An 18095-nucleotide genomic window follows, 5' to 3' on the forward strand; every position below is an offset into this window, starting at 1 on the left:
AATTAGTATGGAGTATTGGCCTTTGGATTTAGCTGCGATTAGGTCGTAACTTTGATAAGTCTCAGTAGTTGACATGAGATTTGAGTAAACTTGCACTGAAGTAATTTAAAAAAAATACCAGCTTACAGGTGGAGATTTAGAAAGTTGTATCTTAATGAAAAGGGAGGGAGTGGAGAAATGTCTTCTAATTCTTTATATTTTTAAAAAAATATTTTAAACATGTAGTTACATTGCATACTGTTGGGAAATATGGCCCTGGGTATGGCTGTAGGAGTGTCATCATGGGAACTCCTTTATTAGAATGGAGTGTACATTTCCTCAAATTTCATGTCTTCTAATAAAAAAATAAAATAAAATAAATCATTTATATATATAAACACATGAAGTACAATAGCAAGTAATAAAAGAAATCTCAGTTTAACAGCGGATTCCTTTTGCATAAAAGGCAGTGTTTGCATGAAAAGGCCTACATATAATGATTATACTCACCAGAACAAAAAAAATTTACTCTGTGTATACACTTTACACTTTTGCTTAGGGTGTTAACTTGGGTATTAAAAAGCATAGTTTTAGAGAGATTTACTACCTCGTGTCCTTGGTGACTTTATTTGCAGTCTTGCTACAAATCTATAATTAGTCTTTCTTTATTTTGATGCCGCCTCCTGCCCCATCTGGTATAGTGGGTACCCTTAAAAAAGGTTAGCCAGTGGAGTTTGTAGTAGAAAGATTGTGTGTCTCATCACAAAACATCTAACCGCAATGCAGGACCCGAAGCATGGCGATTTAGAGAGATGTGCCATAACATATCCCAATTGAAATACCAATACCAGTTAGAAAAGGTATTACCATTAACCCGTGAGGGAAATAGGGTAAAAATGCTGCTCCTGAAGGAAGCGCGGTGCATATGCTGGTTCGATATAGCTTAATGAGAAAATTGAGTGTTATTGATTTATAATGGAGCATTTACCAATATCCATTGTTTGGTGAGACCAGGTTTTCTTGTCTTCCTTTGACTATAAATTCTCATTTGACATTTTGCCTCCTTTTTGCCACTTTTGCAGTTCTAGATTTTTTTTTTTATGGTCTGCAATAATTTATCTGTATTTATATTACCTTGTTCTACATGATATTATTTAGTTCCGTTTATGATGAATGGAATTTCCATTGATTATGTATATGTTTAACTCGTTTTACAGGATATAGATAAATAGTGGAAGTGCACTCAACCCTTCGTCAAGGAATCCAGGGTGCTCCAATGGACAAGTTCCAGTACCAAAATGGACCAAATGTAAAATTGTTAAATGTAAAAAATAATCCAGACACTCCAACGAATTCCAAAATGTAGGCAATTTTATTTAGAACCAGGAGCTACACCGCAACGTTTCGACCCCTTTAGGGCCTTTGTCAAGCTACTGAAGCACATACAAAATACACAATATATAGGTGCATATAACCATTTAACAAGTGAATAAACATGTAATATATTGGTTAATTACTCCCATCATCAATTAATAACAATACACATGTGTAAAAAAACATAATTGTCTCTCCAATGATCATCTCACATAATAGGGGTGTCCAAAAGCATAGGATAACATAGCCAATAGAGTCTAAGTTTATTAGTCAGAAAGTTCAATTACTCAATAATGAACAAGTTTGTATCTAATAGCTTTTAAATGGGTATGATAATTTAGCTTCTATTGGAAGCACCAGAAAACGCTAGGTACTCACATTTCCGGGTCCAGTCACATGTCTTAAATCATGTGACCATCTCCAGCCAACGAGATAAAGCTACTCATGCCGATCACATGGTCTGGTAAGACCAAATCGCGATCGAGTGTGAATGCACATGCGTAAAGAGATATACACGTACCGCGCATATGTTTTGTACACATGTTTATTGTTATTAATTGATGATGGGAGTAATTAACCAATATATCCCATGTTTATTCACTTGTTAAAGGGTTACATGCACCTATATATTGTGTATTTTGTATATGCTTCAGTAGCTTGACAAAGGCCCTAAGAGGTCGAAACGTTGCTGTGTAGCTCCTGGTTCTAAATAAAATTGCCTACATTTTGGAATTCGTTGGAGTGCCTGGATTATTTTTTTACATTTAACTCTTTTTACAAGTCTCATCAATTCTTTCGGAGTCAGAAATGGATTTTGTTTACTCATTTTATGTTTTGCACATGATTTCAGCCTATGTTATTTACATATTCTAGCAACGCCTTCAAGAGACGGAGGATGCTGAGTATGTTAAAGTTAAATAAAAGGGCTTCTTCAAGGACCATGAAAATTTCAGTGATTTGAAGTGATCATGGTGTTTGGAGTCTGTACGTGCAGTGTTTTGCTACGAAATGCTGGACATAGAGAGTTTAACCCCTTTGCCAATGGAACTGTAAAGCTACCTCCAGCAACAACAAGGCTGACTAATGTCAATTCTGTGACTATTGGACATGTGCTGTCAGCACGCACAACATGATGGCGACAGGCGTTCAATGGCTGTATGTCCCCCCCCCATGCCGCCCATATTCTCCCCTTAGTATGTCCTCCCCAACATTCCTCCAAGGAGGGTGGAGTGATGTAACCAAAGAAGGATTGGGCTACCAGGAAAACATGGTATTGGCGCTGGAACCGAAGTAAGATTGGGCTTTATTTTAGTCTGAGGGGGTGCTAAGGTAGGGAAGGGAAAAAAACATGACATTTTAAATAAAATTAAAAAAACACTGTTTTTGGTTGGTGTAACTATTTGCATGATATGTATAACTTGTTTTAGATATTTAACTGATAATAATGAAATATATGTTTGGCAAGGCTATGGTTGGCTGACATAAAACATTATCTTTAATTTCTACGTTACACAAAGTCAAATGCAAACGTGATAGCGTGACAAATGTTTTTTATTTGATGTTAACACAATGCAGTTAAGAACATTATAAAAATATACAAAGTTCAAATTAATGCAAGATACTAGTAAATCCAATAGTATTATTTGTCATCTCAGGGTCCACTGTGTCTGTTGATGATGACCATCTAGAACTGGAAGATAGAAAACTATATATTATTTATTGATAACATATCAAATGTTTAATAAACTTGATTCTATTTTATAGTTATTCTTGTAAACAGTAAGGTGAACATACAGTTTAAAGGAATGTTCTAACACAAATCTTCTCCAATGATGTTGAAAGCAGAGTGGTAGCTATTTTTTTAATCCATTCCTATTGTAAATGGTAACAATAAATGCAGTGGAATATTTAAATTAAATATCTGATAGAATTTAGTTTTTTGTTAAAGGTTCTGACAACGTACCTTATTATTCTGAATTTATTTCCAAAGTGTCAGGTTAAGTGCTGGGATATTAGAGCACTTTAGAAAGTCTCTTGGTAAATCATTCCCCATGAAGACATTTAGAGGGACATCTTCAATGTTGGTGTTATCGCAGATGACACGCGCCAGATTCACATTCTCTATTTCTTTCCTCTGAGCAGCAGTAAAAACTGAGGGATTTTCATAATAAAAACTGTACAAAAAGAAATACATGTGTTTATACAAACATGTATTATATCTTATATTATATTTATCTACCTGTTGTATTAAACATTCATATAGCTATAAATCATGAAACTACTAGCATTCCGGTAACTGCTTCAGCAGTGGATTTACCTTCACTGCTTTTAAGGAAGTAACAACACAAAAAAAAAACATGGCTATCTTTTTTACAGATTTTATAGAGTCTGTGAATTTTAGCAGCACCGTTTAACTTTCTCTAGCATATTCCAGCAATGTGTTTGCAATTAAAAACAACTCATTATTCGTTTTATCACTCATTTAACAAATTTTACTTTGTATTCTTTAATCTATATATTGGAGTATATATCCCATACCTATCTCCATCGCGTGCCCTACGGAACTGGTCTCCAATCAGGCAGGTGAGCAGTTTGCCAATTTTTCCACCAGGAACATGAGGTTCCGAGACTCCTCCAACCCAGATATCAATGTTTTCAGGTGTTCCGTAGAGGTTAATAAATTTTTGTGCCAGCTCTGTATTATTTAACACAGAGGTCAGCTCCATCAGATTGCGGGGTGCAGACAAACCACAAAACTTCCTCCATGAATTGTATCCTGAAGAATATAAAAGGTTACCTTTAACAATGTAGCACAAGGAAGTTACAACCTAATGTGTGTTCTCAAAAGGACATACAGAGGATTTGATTTGATCCAATATGGTGATAGTCCCTGAAAGTCACTTGCAGTACAATCAGGCTGAGATCTATATTTGAAGGCATATGCCAGTGTTGTGACATATCAAGCTTTGCAAAGGATAATATTACAAAGGTCTCTTTCGGTTGGGACAAGTTTTTTGGCATCTCATAAATAGGTATCAGGATAAAGCAGTGGTTCCCAAACTTTTTAGGTTCAAAACACCCTTAATATTTCAATATTTTTCCAAGGTGCTCCAAGTTAAGAAAAAAATATTTCTAGGTTGTATACGCTGCTGCATATACTAGGCCCCTATTCAGCAGAAATGTTTCCCTGTCAGGGGCGGATACAAAACCTAATCTCGGGAGGTGCACTGGTAGATTTTTTGAAGAAACAATTCAAGCACAATAACCACTACAGCACAGTGTGTGTGTGTGAAGGGTACAGTGTGTGTGTGTTTGTGTGAGGGGTGCTGTGTGTGTGCGGGTTGTAGTGTGTATGTGTGAGGGATTCATTGTGTCTGTGTGTTTGAAGGGTGCAGTGTGTGTGAGGGATACAGTGTGTGTATTGGGGGGTACAGTGAATATGTCTTGAGGGGTACAGTGTGTGTGGGGGGCAGAGTGTTTGAAAGGGGCAGTGTGTGTGTGGGGGCAGTGTGTGTGTACGAGGGACAGTGTGTGTGTGTGATACATGGTGTGTGTATGTGTATTGGCAGCAGTGTGTGTGTATAGGGGGCAATGTTGTTTTGACACTGTTGCAAATAGAATGCTTATCAATAAACTGCAATCTTTTAGTTTGGATTCCAATATTGTTGAATGGGTAAGGCAGTGGCTGAGTGACAGGCAACAGAGGGTTGTAGTCAATGGAGTATATCTGAAGCATGGGCTTGTCACCAATAGGGTACCTCAGGGATCTGTACTTGGACCCATTCTCTTTAATATTTTTATTAGTGATATTGCAGAAGGTCATGATAGTAAGGTATGTCTTTTTGCTGATCATACTAAAATATGTAACAGGGTTGATGTTCCAGGAGGGATAAGCCAAATGGCAACTGATTTAGGCAAACTAGAAAAATGGTCAGAGTTTTGGCAGCTTACATTAATGTGGATAAGTGCAAGATAATGCATCTTGGACGTAAAAACCCAACAGCAGAGTACAGAATATTTGAAAGAGTCTTAACCTCAACATCTGAGGAAATGGATTCGATAGTAAAATATTCCCTCCAGGTATCTCACTCACATATTTTGGAGCCAGTTATCAAAGCATGCTCAAACAAAATCTGAGTGTCATATCTGGTGGGAATATTTTACTATTTCATAATTATACATAAGTACGGTATTGCCCCATGAGAGTGTCTAACATTTTCATCTCTGCAGTGACACCTACTCAATTATTTAATCTACTTGCATTTATATATTTTATGTCACTTCTTGTACATGAGGTGTATGTTATAGATAAAAATGTGTGCATGTTACCACACATTTGGTTTTACTTGATTAATCAGGCATATTTCTCCTAACTTACCTGGCAAACCATGATCACGACCCCGCTGCACATTGAGAGCTGGTAGGTCAAGGCCAATTCGTTTAAAAAGCTCAAAGAGACGATCCCTCAATTCATCAACTATCAGCTGATTCTGACTGTTCAGTTTGGCTCGGTTTGCTATCATGGCTCGAAGCAGTGGATCAATGCCACCTGTGTAAGAAACATTCACTGAAATGTTACATTTTGAGTACTAGGGCAAAACCATGTCAAAGCACATAACTGAGAAACTAGAAAGATTAAATGCTCAAGAATTTATGGCATAGACACCTAGAAAATGAAAAATTTTTCTCGTTTTTCTTTCATTTACACTATTGGGTTCTTCAAATTCATCCTAAAAAGCATCCGGTTTCTTGTTACAAACAAAATATTTTTTAGAATGTTTTTGAAATATAATCTTACCCTATTTGAAAATGCTTAAAATTACATTTTAACATTTTAATTCAAATGGTCATTTTCTGGTTTTGTACTAATATATTATTAAATTGATTTCGTTACTGGTGTACTTTACAGCATACATTTAGTGAAGTAATATGGAATTAGTGACAAGCCTCTCTTATTTAATTGTGTCACTCTGATATTGTTTTGTCATTTAGTCAAGTTAATGCCAGAAATATATTTTGGTAATAAAAGGATCAAGATTATGCCAACTGCGCATTACTAGTATACTTTGATTTCCAAATAGTATTTCTGCACGTGAATGTTTTACTTAAAGGAACACTATAGCGGTGACTAGGGCCCCGTTCCGTGGCGAATAAATGGTTAATTAACCATTTATTTGCTTACCTTAATCCAGCGCCGGGCTCCCTTGGCACTGGTGACCTCTCCTCCTCCATCGACGTCAGCTCCCGAGTGGCCAGAGGCGCACGCGCATTCAAACCCGCTCATAGGAAACCTTTACTCAATTTTTTACTCTAGTGGTCCGTGAGGACATCCAGCGTCAAATAAGTGCGATTTACTCTGTGTAAATCGCGGAAGCAGCCTCTAGTGGCTGTCAGGGAGACAGCCACTAGGGGCTGGATTAACCCTGCAGTGTAAACATAGCAGTTTGTCTGAAACTGCTATGTTTTCAGCTGTAGCATTAAAACTAGGGAGACCTGGCACCCAGACCACTTCATTGAGCTGAAGTGGTCTGGGTGCCTATAGTGGTGCTTTAAAAATTAATGTTTTTTTTTTCTCACATTGTCCTCCATTTTATTTGCATGCATCAACATTGCAATAGATCACAATCTGTTTGAAAAAATGTGCAAATGATTTGTCTATGGAAGTCACCACTAAAATGTGTGGTAATTTTAGTAAATAAATAATTTTAGACATTTTCCCTCAGATTGTGATCTTTTGAACTGCTGCTCCAAAATAATTAAATTGCGTCAATGGTTAGGTTACCTTGTTGAATCACCCTCCAGGAAGCAAAGAATGTCTTGTGAAGTAAAGTCTGAGGTTCTGGTTCATAAGGGTGGTAGCTATCCCTTAACCGGTAGATGAATGGTTGTACCAATGTATGTCCCATGCAAAAAGCAATAGTGAACACATTAGATACCCTTGGATCCTCAAGCAAATTGTACCCTTTCTTTAATATTTTTATTAGTGATATTGCAGAAGGTCATGATAGTAAGGTATGTCTTTTTGCTGATCATACTAAAATATGTAACAGGGTTGATGTTCCAGGAGGGATAAGCCAAATGGCAACTGATTTAGGCAAACTAGAAAAATGGTCAGAGTTTTGGCAGCTTACATTAATGTGGATAAGTGCAAGATAATGCATCTTGGACGTAAAAACCCAACAGCAGAGTACAGAATATTTGAAAGAGTCTTAACCTCAACATCTGAGGAAATAGATTCGATAGTAAAATATTCCCTCCGGGTATCTCACTCACATATTTTGGAGCCATTTATCAAAGCATGCTCAAACAAAATCTGAGTGTCATATCTGGTGGGAATATTTTACTATTTCATAATTATACATAAGTACGGTATTGCCCCATGAGAGTGTCTAACATTTTCATCTCTGCAGTGACACCTACTCAATTATTTAATCTACTTGCATTTATATATGTTATGTCACTTTTTGTACATGAGGTGTATGTTATAGATAAAATTGTGTGCATGTTACCACACATTTGGTTTTACTTGATTAATCAGGCATATGTCTCCTAACTTACCTGGCAAACCATGATCTTGACCCTGCTGCACATTGAGAGCTGGTAGGTCAAGGCCAATGCGTTTAAAAAGCTCAAAGAGACGATCCCTCAATTCATCAACTATCAGCTGATTCTGACTGTTCAGTTTGGCTCGGTTTGCTATCATGGCATGAAGCAGTGGATCAATGCCACCTGTGTAAGAAACATTCACTGAAATGTTACATTTTGAGTACTAGGGCACAACCATGTCAAAGCACATAACTGAGAAACTAGAAAGATTAAATGCTCAAGAATTTAAGGCATAGACACCTAGAAAATGAAAAATGTTTCTCCGTTTTCTTTCATTTACACTATTGGGTTCTTCAAATTCATCCTAAAAAGCATCCGGTTTCTTGTTACAAACAAAATATTTTTTAGAATGTTTTTGAAATATAATCTTACCCTATTTGAAAATGCTTAAAATTACATTTTAACATTTGAATTCAAATGGGCATTTTTTGGTTTTGTACTAATATATTATTAAATTAATTTCATTACTAGTGTACTTTACAGCATAAATTTAGTGAAGTAATATGGAATTAGTGACAAGCCTCTCTTATTTAATTGTGCCACTCTGATATTGTTTTGTCATTTAGTCAAGTTAATGCCAGAAATATATTTTGGTAATAAAAGGATCAAGATTATGCCAACTGCGCATTACTAGTATACTTTGATTTCCAAATAGTATTTCTGCACGTGAATGTTTTACTTAAAGGAACACTATAGCGGTGACTAGGGCCCCGTTCCGTGGCGCATAAATGGTTAATTAACCATTTATTTGCTTACCTTAATCCAGCGCCGGGCTCCCTTGGCACTGGTGACCTCTCCTCCTCCATCGACGTCAGCTCCCGAGTGGCCAGAGGCGCACGCGCATTCAAACCCGCTCATAGGAAACCATTACTCCATTTTTTACTCTAGAGGTCCGTGAGGACATCCAGCGTCAAATAAGTGCGATTTACTCTGTGTAAATCGCGGAAGCAGCCTCTAGTGGCTGTCAGGGAGACAGCCACTAGGGGCTGGATTAACCCTGCAGTGTAAACATAGCAGTTTGTCTGAAACTGCTATGTTTTCAGCTGTAGCATTAAAACTAGGGAGACCTGGCACCCAGACCACTTCATTGAGCTGAAGTGGTCTGGGTGCCTATAGTGGTGCTTTAAAAATTAATGTGTTTTTTTCTCACATTGTCCTCCATTTTATTTGCATGCATCAACATTGCAATAGATCACAATCTGTTTGAAAAAATGTGCAAATGATTTGTCTATGGAAGTCACCACTAAAATGTGTGGTAATTTTAGTAAATAAATAATTTTAGACATTTTCCCTCAGATTGTGATCTTTTGAACTGCTGCTCCAAAATAATTAAATTGCGTCAATGGTTAGGTTACCTTGTTGAATCACCCTCCAGGAAGCAAAGAATGTCTTGTGAAGTAAAGTCTGAGGTTCTGGTTCATAAGGGTGGTAGCTATCCCTTAACCGGTAGATGAATGGTTGTACCAATGTATGTCCCATGCAAAAAGCAATAGTGAACACATTAGATACCCTTGGATCCTCAAGCAAATTGTACCCTCTCTTTAATATTTTTATTAGTGATATTGCAGAAGGTCATGATAGTAAGGTATGTCTTTTTGCTGATCATACTAAGATATGTAACAGGGTTGATGTTCCAGGAGGGATAAGCCAAATGGCAACTGATTTAGGCAAACTAGAAAAATGGTCAGAGTTTTGGCAGCTTACATTAATGTGGATAAGTGCAAGATAATGCATCTTGGACGTAAAAACCCAACAGCAGAGTACAGAATATTTGAAAGAGTCTTAACCTCAACATCTGAGGAAATGGATTCGATAGTAAAATATTCCCTCCGGGTATCTCACTCACATATTTTGGAGCCATTTATCAAAGCATGCTCAAACAAAATCTGAGTGTCATATCTGGTGGGAATATTTTACTATTTCATAATTATACATAAGTACGGTATTGCCCCATGAGAGTGTCTAACATTTTCATCTCTGCAGTGACACCTACTCAATTATTTAATCTACTTGCATTTATATATGTTATGTCACTTTTTGTACATGAGGTGTATGTTATAGATAAAATTGTGTGCATGTTACCACACATTTGGTTTTACTTGATTAATCAGGCATATGTCTCCTAACTTACCTGGCAAACCATGATCTTGACCCTGCTGCACATTGAGAGCTGGTAGGTCAAGGCCAATGCGTTTAAAAAGCTCAAAGAGACGATCCCTCAATTCATCAACTATCAGCTGATTCTGACTGTTCAGTTTGGCTCGGTTTGCTATCATGGCTCGAAGCAGTGGATCAATGCCACCTGTGTAAGAAACATTCACTGAAATGTTACATGTTGAGTACTAGGGCACAACCATGTCAAAGCACATAACTGAGAAACTAGAAAGATTAAATGCTCAAGAATTTATGGCATAGACACCTAGAAAATGAAAAATGTTTCTCGTTTTTCTTTCATTTACACTATTGGGTTCTTCAAATTCATCCTAAAAAGCATCCGGTTGGGGGCGGAGCCAAGCTACAGAGCTGAACGGTCGCATAGTACCCGCGCTCCGTGATCAGCGACCTGACAAACGACTATAAACGGCATTAAAACATTACTAACCGAGAAAAAACAGATCCCCAGGCAACCCAGGCTAAGATGGGACGAAAAATAAAGAAACAAAAACCGGACAAGCCGAAACCAGGCTCCAGCATTGGAGACTTATGGAGGCAGGCACATGGCGCCTCTTTACCCAAGATGGCCGCCTATATGGGTGAGAGCTCTTATTTCTCGGATGACCAGCTCATAGAGCCCGAGAACTTCCACTTGCCCTCCCTACAAGAGCCCAGCCAGAGACCGGTAACAACAACTGCCAAATCGGACTCCGCACCGGTGACCAAGGCGGACATGCAGGAACTACTGGCAGGCCTGCGGAGAGACCTTCAGGGGGACATGGCTGCCTTCCGCAAAGACTTGCAGGGCCTACAGGGTCGGATGGGAATTGTGGAAAAGGACTCCCACGATACAAAGGCACAAATTACTCACCTGCTCCAGGAGATCCAAACACTCCACCGACACCAGGCTGCCACAGAACAGAGATTCGCAGCAATCGAGGATTACAGGCGCAGCAACAATCTTAAAATCAGAGGCCTGGCTGAAGTGATCCCGGACGCAGAAATACCGCACTACGTGAGGAGACTGTTTGCAACTCTACTTGCACCTAAACAGGCTAAAGGGGTGATGATTGCAGATGTGTTCCGCATCCCTAAACCCTCCAAGGCACCCACCACGGCCCCACGGGACTTAATAGTCCGTTTCCATACTAAACAAGACAAGGCTGCAGTAATGGGGGCACTCAAGGGGAAAACCCCCTACAACTTCGAGAACTCGAGCCTCACTTTCTTCGCTGACTTATCGGGGAACACCTTAGGGTGGCGCAGGACACTACAGCCTTTCACTTCATTGCTCAGAGCCAAGGACATCCCCTATCGTTGGCGGGGATCTCATGTTCTAACGGTCCTCCAGGCCGGCAACACATACCCCATCCGGGACCTCGAAGGAGCTGCGGCCATCCTGGAGACTCTGGGCCTCCCACGGGACGCACTTACAAACGGAGGAACTAGCACAACAGCAACGACACACACATATGACCAGGCTGGAGCAGACCCATTTGTACCACGAAGACTCCACGACGATGCTTATACGGCAGCCACTACCTAAACCCTGGACATATACTCCAGTAGGAGTCCTCCTACCAACCTACTCACGCAATACTCAATTAGCTCACGTTTAATCAATGCCACAAAATCCCTGGCACCGACGACACTTTGCAAGCTCACAACGCTGGTGACCATCGCATCCTCTGGAGCCCATTTGGCAAACGAGGGCAAGTTGCTGTTTGACAGCCCTCCAATCCAGAACATTGAAAGTGCTCTCTTAGACTGGAGTGACACTAACACTAAGTGTACAACGCTGCTTACGCGGCCATGCATGTCACTGTGCTCACACATAAGTCTGTTAACTGGTACCATTGCCGTGCCACCATGTTACCCTTCACACCGCAATAACGCCACAGGAAAGCACACCACCTACACCACAAATGTCCCCTAACTTTCAGCCCCACTAACCGGTGCCTGGGCGTACCCGTAAGATTTCCATATACTTATACATTCTCATTTTTAACCATACACTTCTAACGACACACCTTTTTCACTCCACTGTTGTCCACATTAACTTGCTTCCCGTTTCAGGTACTTCCTTGTCACTCCCACCATGAGAGTAAAACAGAACAGGCATTTGTCTCTAGCCCTCTGTATCTAGCCGTTTGTATTTAGCCGCCAGTAGCAATAACATAATTCAATGTGAACAGCTTGTATGCATATAGTAAGTCAGACTCTAATTTTTTTTTGGCTATGCTGGTTGCAGGACGACACGTTGCCGTCAAAGCCATCCACCTCTACCTTATGGCCGACCAACTACTGAGCCTTGTAACCAACATCGTTAAATCGTTAACACGTTATATGATGTTCATGTTCGTAATAATGTACATAGCCTCACCCTAGCAACGCACCTGCTCATACTCAATGTTATCCATATACGTTACCTTTTCTTTGTTATACCTAGATAGCCTTCACAGGCAAGACTACTTGCCTTTTCACCAATACCTACCTTATGTACTACCTATTGTTCAGCATACTTCTTGGATAAGATAGAACTGTTATAACTTAAATTTAAAAAATGTGCATGTACCGCTGCCACTGTTTCCCGTGTACTCAAAGTGTGCGCTGTCGTGGCGCTTGACCTAACAATGTACCTACCTGCACAACAAAAATAAAGAATTTATAAAAAAAAAAAAAAAAGCATCCGGTTTCTTGTTACAAACAAAATATTTTTTAGAATGTTTTTGAAATATAATCTTACCCTATTTGAAAATGCTTAAAATTACATTTTAACATTTGAATTCAAATGGCCATTTTCTGGTTTTGTACTAATATATTATTAAATTAATTTCATTACTAGTGTACTTTACAGCATAAATTTAGTGAAGTAATATGGAATTAGTGACAAGCCTCTCTTATTTAATTGTGCCACTCTGATATTGTTTTGTCATTTAGTCAAGTTAATGCCAGAAATATATTTTGGTAATAAAAGGATCAAGATTATGCCAACTGTGCATTACTAGTATACTTTGATTTCCAAATAGTATTTCTGCACGTGAATGTTTTACTTAAAGGAACACTATAGTGGTGACTAGGGCCCCGTTCCGTGGCGAATAAATGGTTAATTAACCATTTATTTGCTTACCTTAATCCAGCGCCGGGCTCCGTTGGCACTGGTGACCTCTCCTCCTCCATCGACGTCAGCTCCCGAGTGGCCAGAGGCGCACGCGCATTCAAACCCGCTCATACGAAACAATTACTCAATTTTTTACTCTAGAGGTCCGTGAGGACATCCAGCGTCAATTAAGGGCGATTTATTCTGTGTAAATCGCGGAAGCAGCCTCTAGTGGCTGTCAGGGAGACAGCCACTAGGGGCTGGATTAACCCTGCAGTGTAAACATAGAAGTTTGTCTGAAACTGCTATGTTTTCAGCTGTAGCATTAAACTAGGGGGACCTGGCACCCAGACCACTTCATTGAGCTGAAGTGGTCTGGGTGCCTATAGTGGTGCTTTAAAAATTAATGTGTTTTTTTTTCTCACATTGTCCTCCATTTTATTTGCATGCATCAACATTGCAATAGATCACAATCTGTTTGAAAAAATGTGCAAATGATTTGTCTATGGAAGTCACCACTAAAATGTGTGGTAATTTTAGTAAATAAATAATTTTAGACATTTTCCCTCAGATTGTGATCTTTTGAAATGCTGCTCCAAAATAATTAAATTGAGGCAATGGTTAGGTTACCTTGTTGAATCTCCCTCCAGGAAGCAAAGAATGTCTTGTGAAGTAAAGTCTGAGGTTCTGGTTCATAAGGGTTGTAGCTATCCCTTAACCGGTTGATGAATGGTTGTACCAAGGTATGTCCCATGCGAAAAGCAATAGTGAACACATTAGATACCCTTGGATCCTCAAGCAAATTGTACCCTCTGTATGTAGGTAGGACTTTATGCGTTTCTGATCCCAGCATTAAAGGAAGCCAGTCTTTGTATGTTATTTTCTGTCAAGTAAAGAAGATAAAGAAAACCATTAAAACACAAATCTGATAAGTGGAAGTGAATGAGAATAGAAGTTATAGAAGAAAAAAATACAATCTCACCTGCAATATCGCACCTACTATCTTCCGAGACTGTTGATATAGAGTCTCTCCAGTCCAGTCTGGGTTTAATTTCTGAAGCTCAGATGCTATACGATTGTGCTCTCTTAGAAATAGTGTATGCAATGTCATAAGACCAGGCTGCTCGTTGGCCCTTCTGTCTCCTGAAACACATAAAGTCTTTAAATGTAGATTACATTCATTAGGAGGATACAGGAATCAATTTACAATAAAATAAATACAATTTGGGAATTCACACATCCCCAACTAGAAAGCAAGAATGATAGGGATGACAAGTCAACCATGATTACAGAAAATACCTTAAATAGAACTCAAGAGTCATTCATCCTTCATGTGCATAACTCTAAATATTATATGTATTTCTGATGATATTCTTATTTTTATCATTGTTTAAATGTTTGGTTAGCTATAAAAGGTGGTTCAGTATATGAGTTAGGAATTATAACAAACACATTTTAGCACATTTTAGCTCATTTGCCATTAGGAGGAACTTATCAGGCTGGCCCCACTTAGTAGACATTCTGATTATAACATGACAGAATTATTTCTAGATACAGTAAGCAAGGGGGCAGAGGCCTGATTACCTTTTACATTGAGAGTGAACCCTAGGGGATTCCAAAAACAAATGTTTCAGTAACCTGTATGCACTAGTGTTAAATATACCTTCAAACATGTGAATGGTATAATAGAAAAACAAAATGTTTTTATTGCAAACATTATTGAAAAATATTTAAATTTAGCAAATTTGCAACCCAATTTCAAAGAGCAGTGAGAAGCCAGAACTACTAGTAGGACCTTGTTGTTTGATTTTATTCGCAGAGAGATATAGGTAAGCTAAGGAAATGTTTGTGTGTGTCTGTGTACGTATGGAACTCCAGACCATACACGAGAGCAATCTGACAATATGTTGGGATAATTTGGAAACACATTGGAGCAATGCGATGATATACACAAAGATACTCTTCTACTTTCGTTACACTTTAGATTTTTTGCAAAAAGTTTATAAATATACAACTTTTTTTGTAGTGTGAATCATATTTAGCTTTATGGGGCATGAGGGAGTTAGCTAATAATTATAACATTTGAAAACATAAAACCTCTCGATGACTGTTTGTTCTATTTATTTTTCTTGGTCCTTTGTTCGTTGCCTCGGATAGTAGTTGTTCTTATTCAAAAATATTTTATTATATTTAATATGTCGGTAACACTGCCAATGTTTTGTATGAATGGAAATCTGCCCTTATGGACAGGTGCTGGATTTTTATTTAATTTTTTTTGTATCATTGTAATGATAAAAATAAAAATAAAAACAAAGATATAATTTAAAAATATGGCTTTATGGGCATGAGGAAGTTAGTTAATGATTAACATTTTAAAACATAAACATTTATGTGACACACACACATAGGTACTGATGCACATAGCCACTGTGAGTGTGTGTGTGTCTGTATGTATGTGTGTATGCTTTTGTGCATCAGTATGTTATTGTGTGTATGTGGGAAGATTATGTTTATGTGCATATGTGGGAAGATTTATCAGTGTGTGTATGTATCCATGTGCATATATCAGTGTGTGTATGCATGTTTCAATATGTGAATATGTGTTAGTGTATCAATGTGTGTTTTAGTGCATGTGTGCATGTGTGTGTGTGTGTGTGTGTGTGTGTGGCAAGGCTGCAAGGTGCACAATGTACACAATAAAAATACATGGGTCAAACATATAACTATATATTTATACAACATAATTGCATATGGGATACTGTACATGGGAGGATATATAGAATATGTGAAGAAAAATGTCAGTTACATATTCATATATATTATTTATTTACAACTTGTTTTTTTATCTGTAATTTAATTATTTGGTAAATGATTTTTGTTTCCAGCCAACATTTTCCTTTTTGTTTCCATAAATAATGTGCTATTTATACAAACCCAAATGAAAGACAAATTCTATCATTCAAACATTACTTTTTGTTTGCAGACTGGTAGGTAGTAACGAGGTTAAGGAGTTATGATTAGTGATGTCGCGAACACAACATTTTCGGTTCGCGAATGGCGAACGCGAACTTCCGCAACGTTCGCGAACCGGCGAACCGGGTGAACCGCCATAGACTTCAATGGCCAGGCAAATTTTAAAACCCACAGGGACTCTTTCTGGCCACAACAATGATGGAAAAGTTGTTTCAAGGGGACTAACACGGGACTAACACGGCGGTCCCACGCCGGCGATCGCGGTTGGGGGGACTCCCAGGGAGCCCCCCCGTGGCAGATCTTCCTCCTCCGGTCCCTCCCGATCATATGAGAGTGAGGTCCTTGCGAGGACCTCACAATCACATGGCCGGGATAGCTGGCTTCTGTATTGCCAGCAGGGGGACTAACTGTAATGACAGTTGGTCCCCCTGCTGGCTGAAAATAAAATAAAATAATGTTAAATCAGTGTAAAAAAAAATATATATATATACTTAGATCATATATATATACTATATATATATGATCTAAGTATATATATATACACATATACATACACACACATACACTGTCTAGGTGTATTTTAATATTAATATATATATATATAATTATATATATATATATATTAATATCAAATTACAAGTAGACTGATACTGATTAAATATATATATATATATAATTATTGTTATATATATATTTATAAATAATATAAAAAAAATATGTAAATACGTAAAAAAAAAAATTAAAAATAAAATATTAAAAAATATATAGATGTGTTTTATTTCGTTCTAACTGTATTGTGATATTAATATATATATTTATATCAAAATACACGTAGAACGAAATAATATATATATATCTATATACATAAATATATACGTATATATCACTATATATATACCTATATATAAATAAAAATATTTAAAAAAATAAATATATATATCTATACGTATATATACACATATGTATATATATATACATATATTAATTCTACACATATATTTATGTAATAATTTTACATAATTAGGTATCCTAATTAATTACAATTAGCGGGACCTGCCTGACAACCCATGCGGAAAGTAAAGGGAATTTAATTTGCTAGCACTATATTTAACCCTATAACTTTCCAAGACACCATAAAACCTGTACATGGGGGGTACTGTTTTACTCGGGAGACTTCGCTGAACACAAATATTAGTGTTTCAAAACAGTAAAATGTATTACAACGATGATATCGACAGTAAAATTGAAGTTTTTTGCATTTTTCACGCACAAACAGCACTTACATGGACGATATTATTGCTGCAATACTTTTTACTGTTTTGAAATAAATGAAGTAAAATAAATATAAAATTGCCCACTCACGTGGTGCTGAGCCGTAAATAGTGGCTCAGACTATAAGCGCCTTTGGTAACAGTAACAGCCGGAAACCGGAAGTAAACCGGCGAAGAAATTACAACGCGCGCCTTTTTTTTTTTTTTTTTTAATGGTTACCTTTTTTTTTTTTAAATTCTTTATTTTATTTGTGCAGCAGATAACATAAAACAGTAGTCATGCAGAGCCACGACAGCAACTGCAGGCATTTTCATAGTGTGACAAATACGTGGCAGTGTAAACGGCACATTTTTTTTTTTTGAGTGACATGTAAGAAACAAACTCATGTAGTTAGAACGTATATGCTTTTAGTGCTTGATAGGTACATAGACTGAAATTAGAAAAACAGTGTCAAAAGTAAAGATCGAACGCGCGCCTTTTTTAATGTATTTAAACGCTAAATTTGTTTGACACTACAGCACTTTGATAAAGACCATAACGGTCGAAACGCGGTAGTGCAATACTTTTGGGACATTCCATTACATGCTATGTTATGCAAATAAAGTTTGTTCCTGTACTTCCTGACTTGGCTTTCATC

The 18095-nt window shown here is 37.6% G+C and overlaps 1 protein-coding gene across 1 annotated transcript in view; it reads right to left on the reverse strand.

Moving 5' to 3' along the window:
- Positions 1–3005: 3005 nt before the first annotated feature.
- Positions 3006–18095, reverse strand: part of LOC134586491 (myeloperoxidase-like) — a 45893-nt gene continuing 30803 nt past the window's right edge. The window contains exons 8-13 of the mRNA XM_063442073.1: positions 14196–14356; positions 13844–14096; positions 5732–5902; positions 3892–4129; positions 3317–3527; positions 3006–3043 (exon numbers count right to left, since the gene is read on the reverse strand). Coding sequence (XP_063298143.1) covers positions 3332–3527; positions 3892–4129; positions 5732–5902; positions 13844–14096; positions 14196–14356 — 1019 coding nt within the window. The 3' untranslated portion in view covers positions 3006–3043; positions 3317–3331. The remainder of the gene's footprint in view (positions 3044–3316; positions 3528–3891; positions 4130–5731; positions 5903–13843; positions 14097–14195; positions 14357–18095) is intronic.

Source organism: Pelobates fuscus, chromosome 1, assembly GCF_036172605.1.
Source record: "Pelobates fuscus isolate aPelFus1 chromosome 1, aPelFus1.pri, whole genome shotgun sequence".
In the NCBI taxonomy this organism is placed as follows: Eukaryota; Metazoa; Chordata; class Amphibia; order Anura; family Pelobatidae; genus Pelobates; species Pelobates fuscus.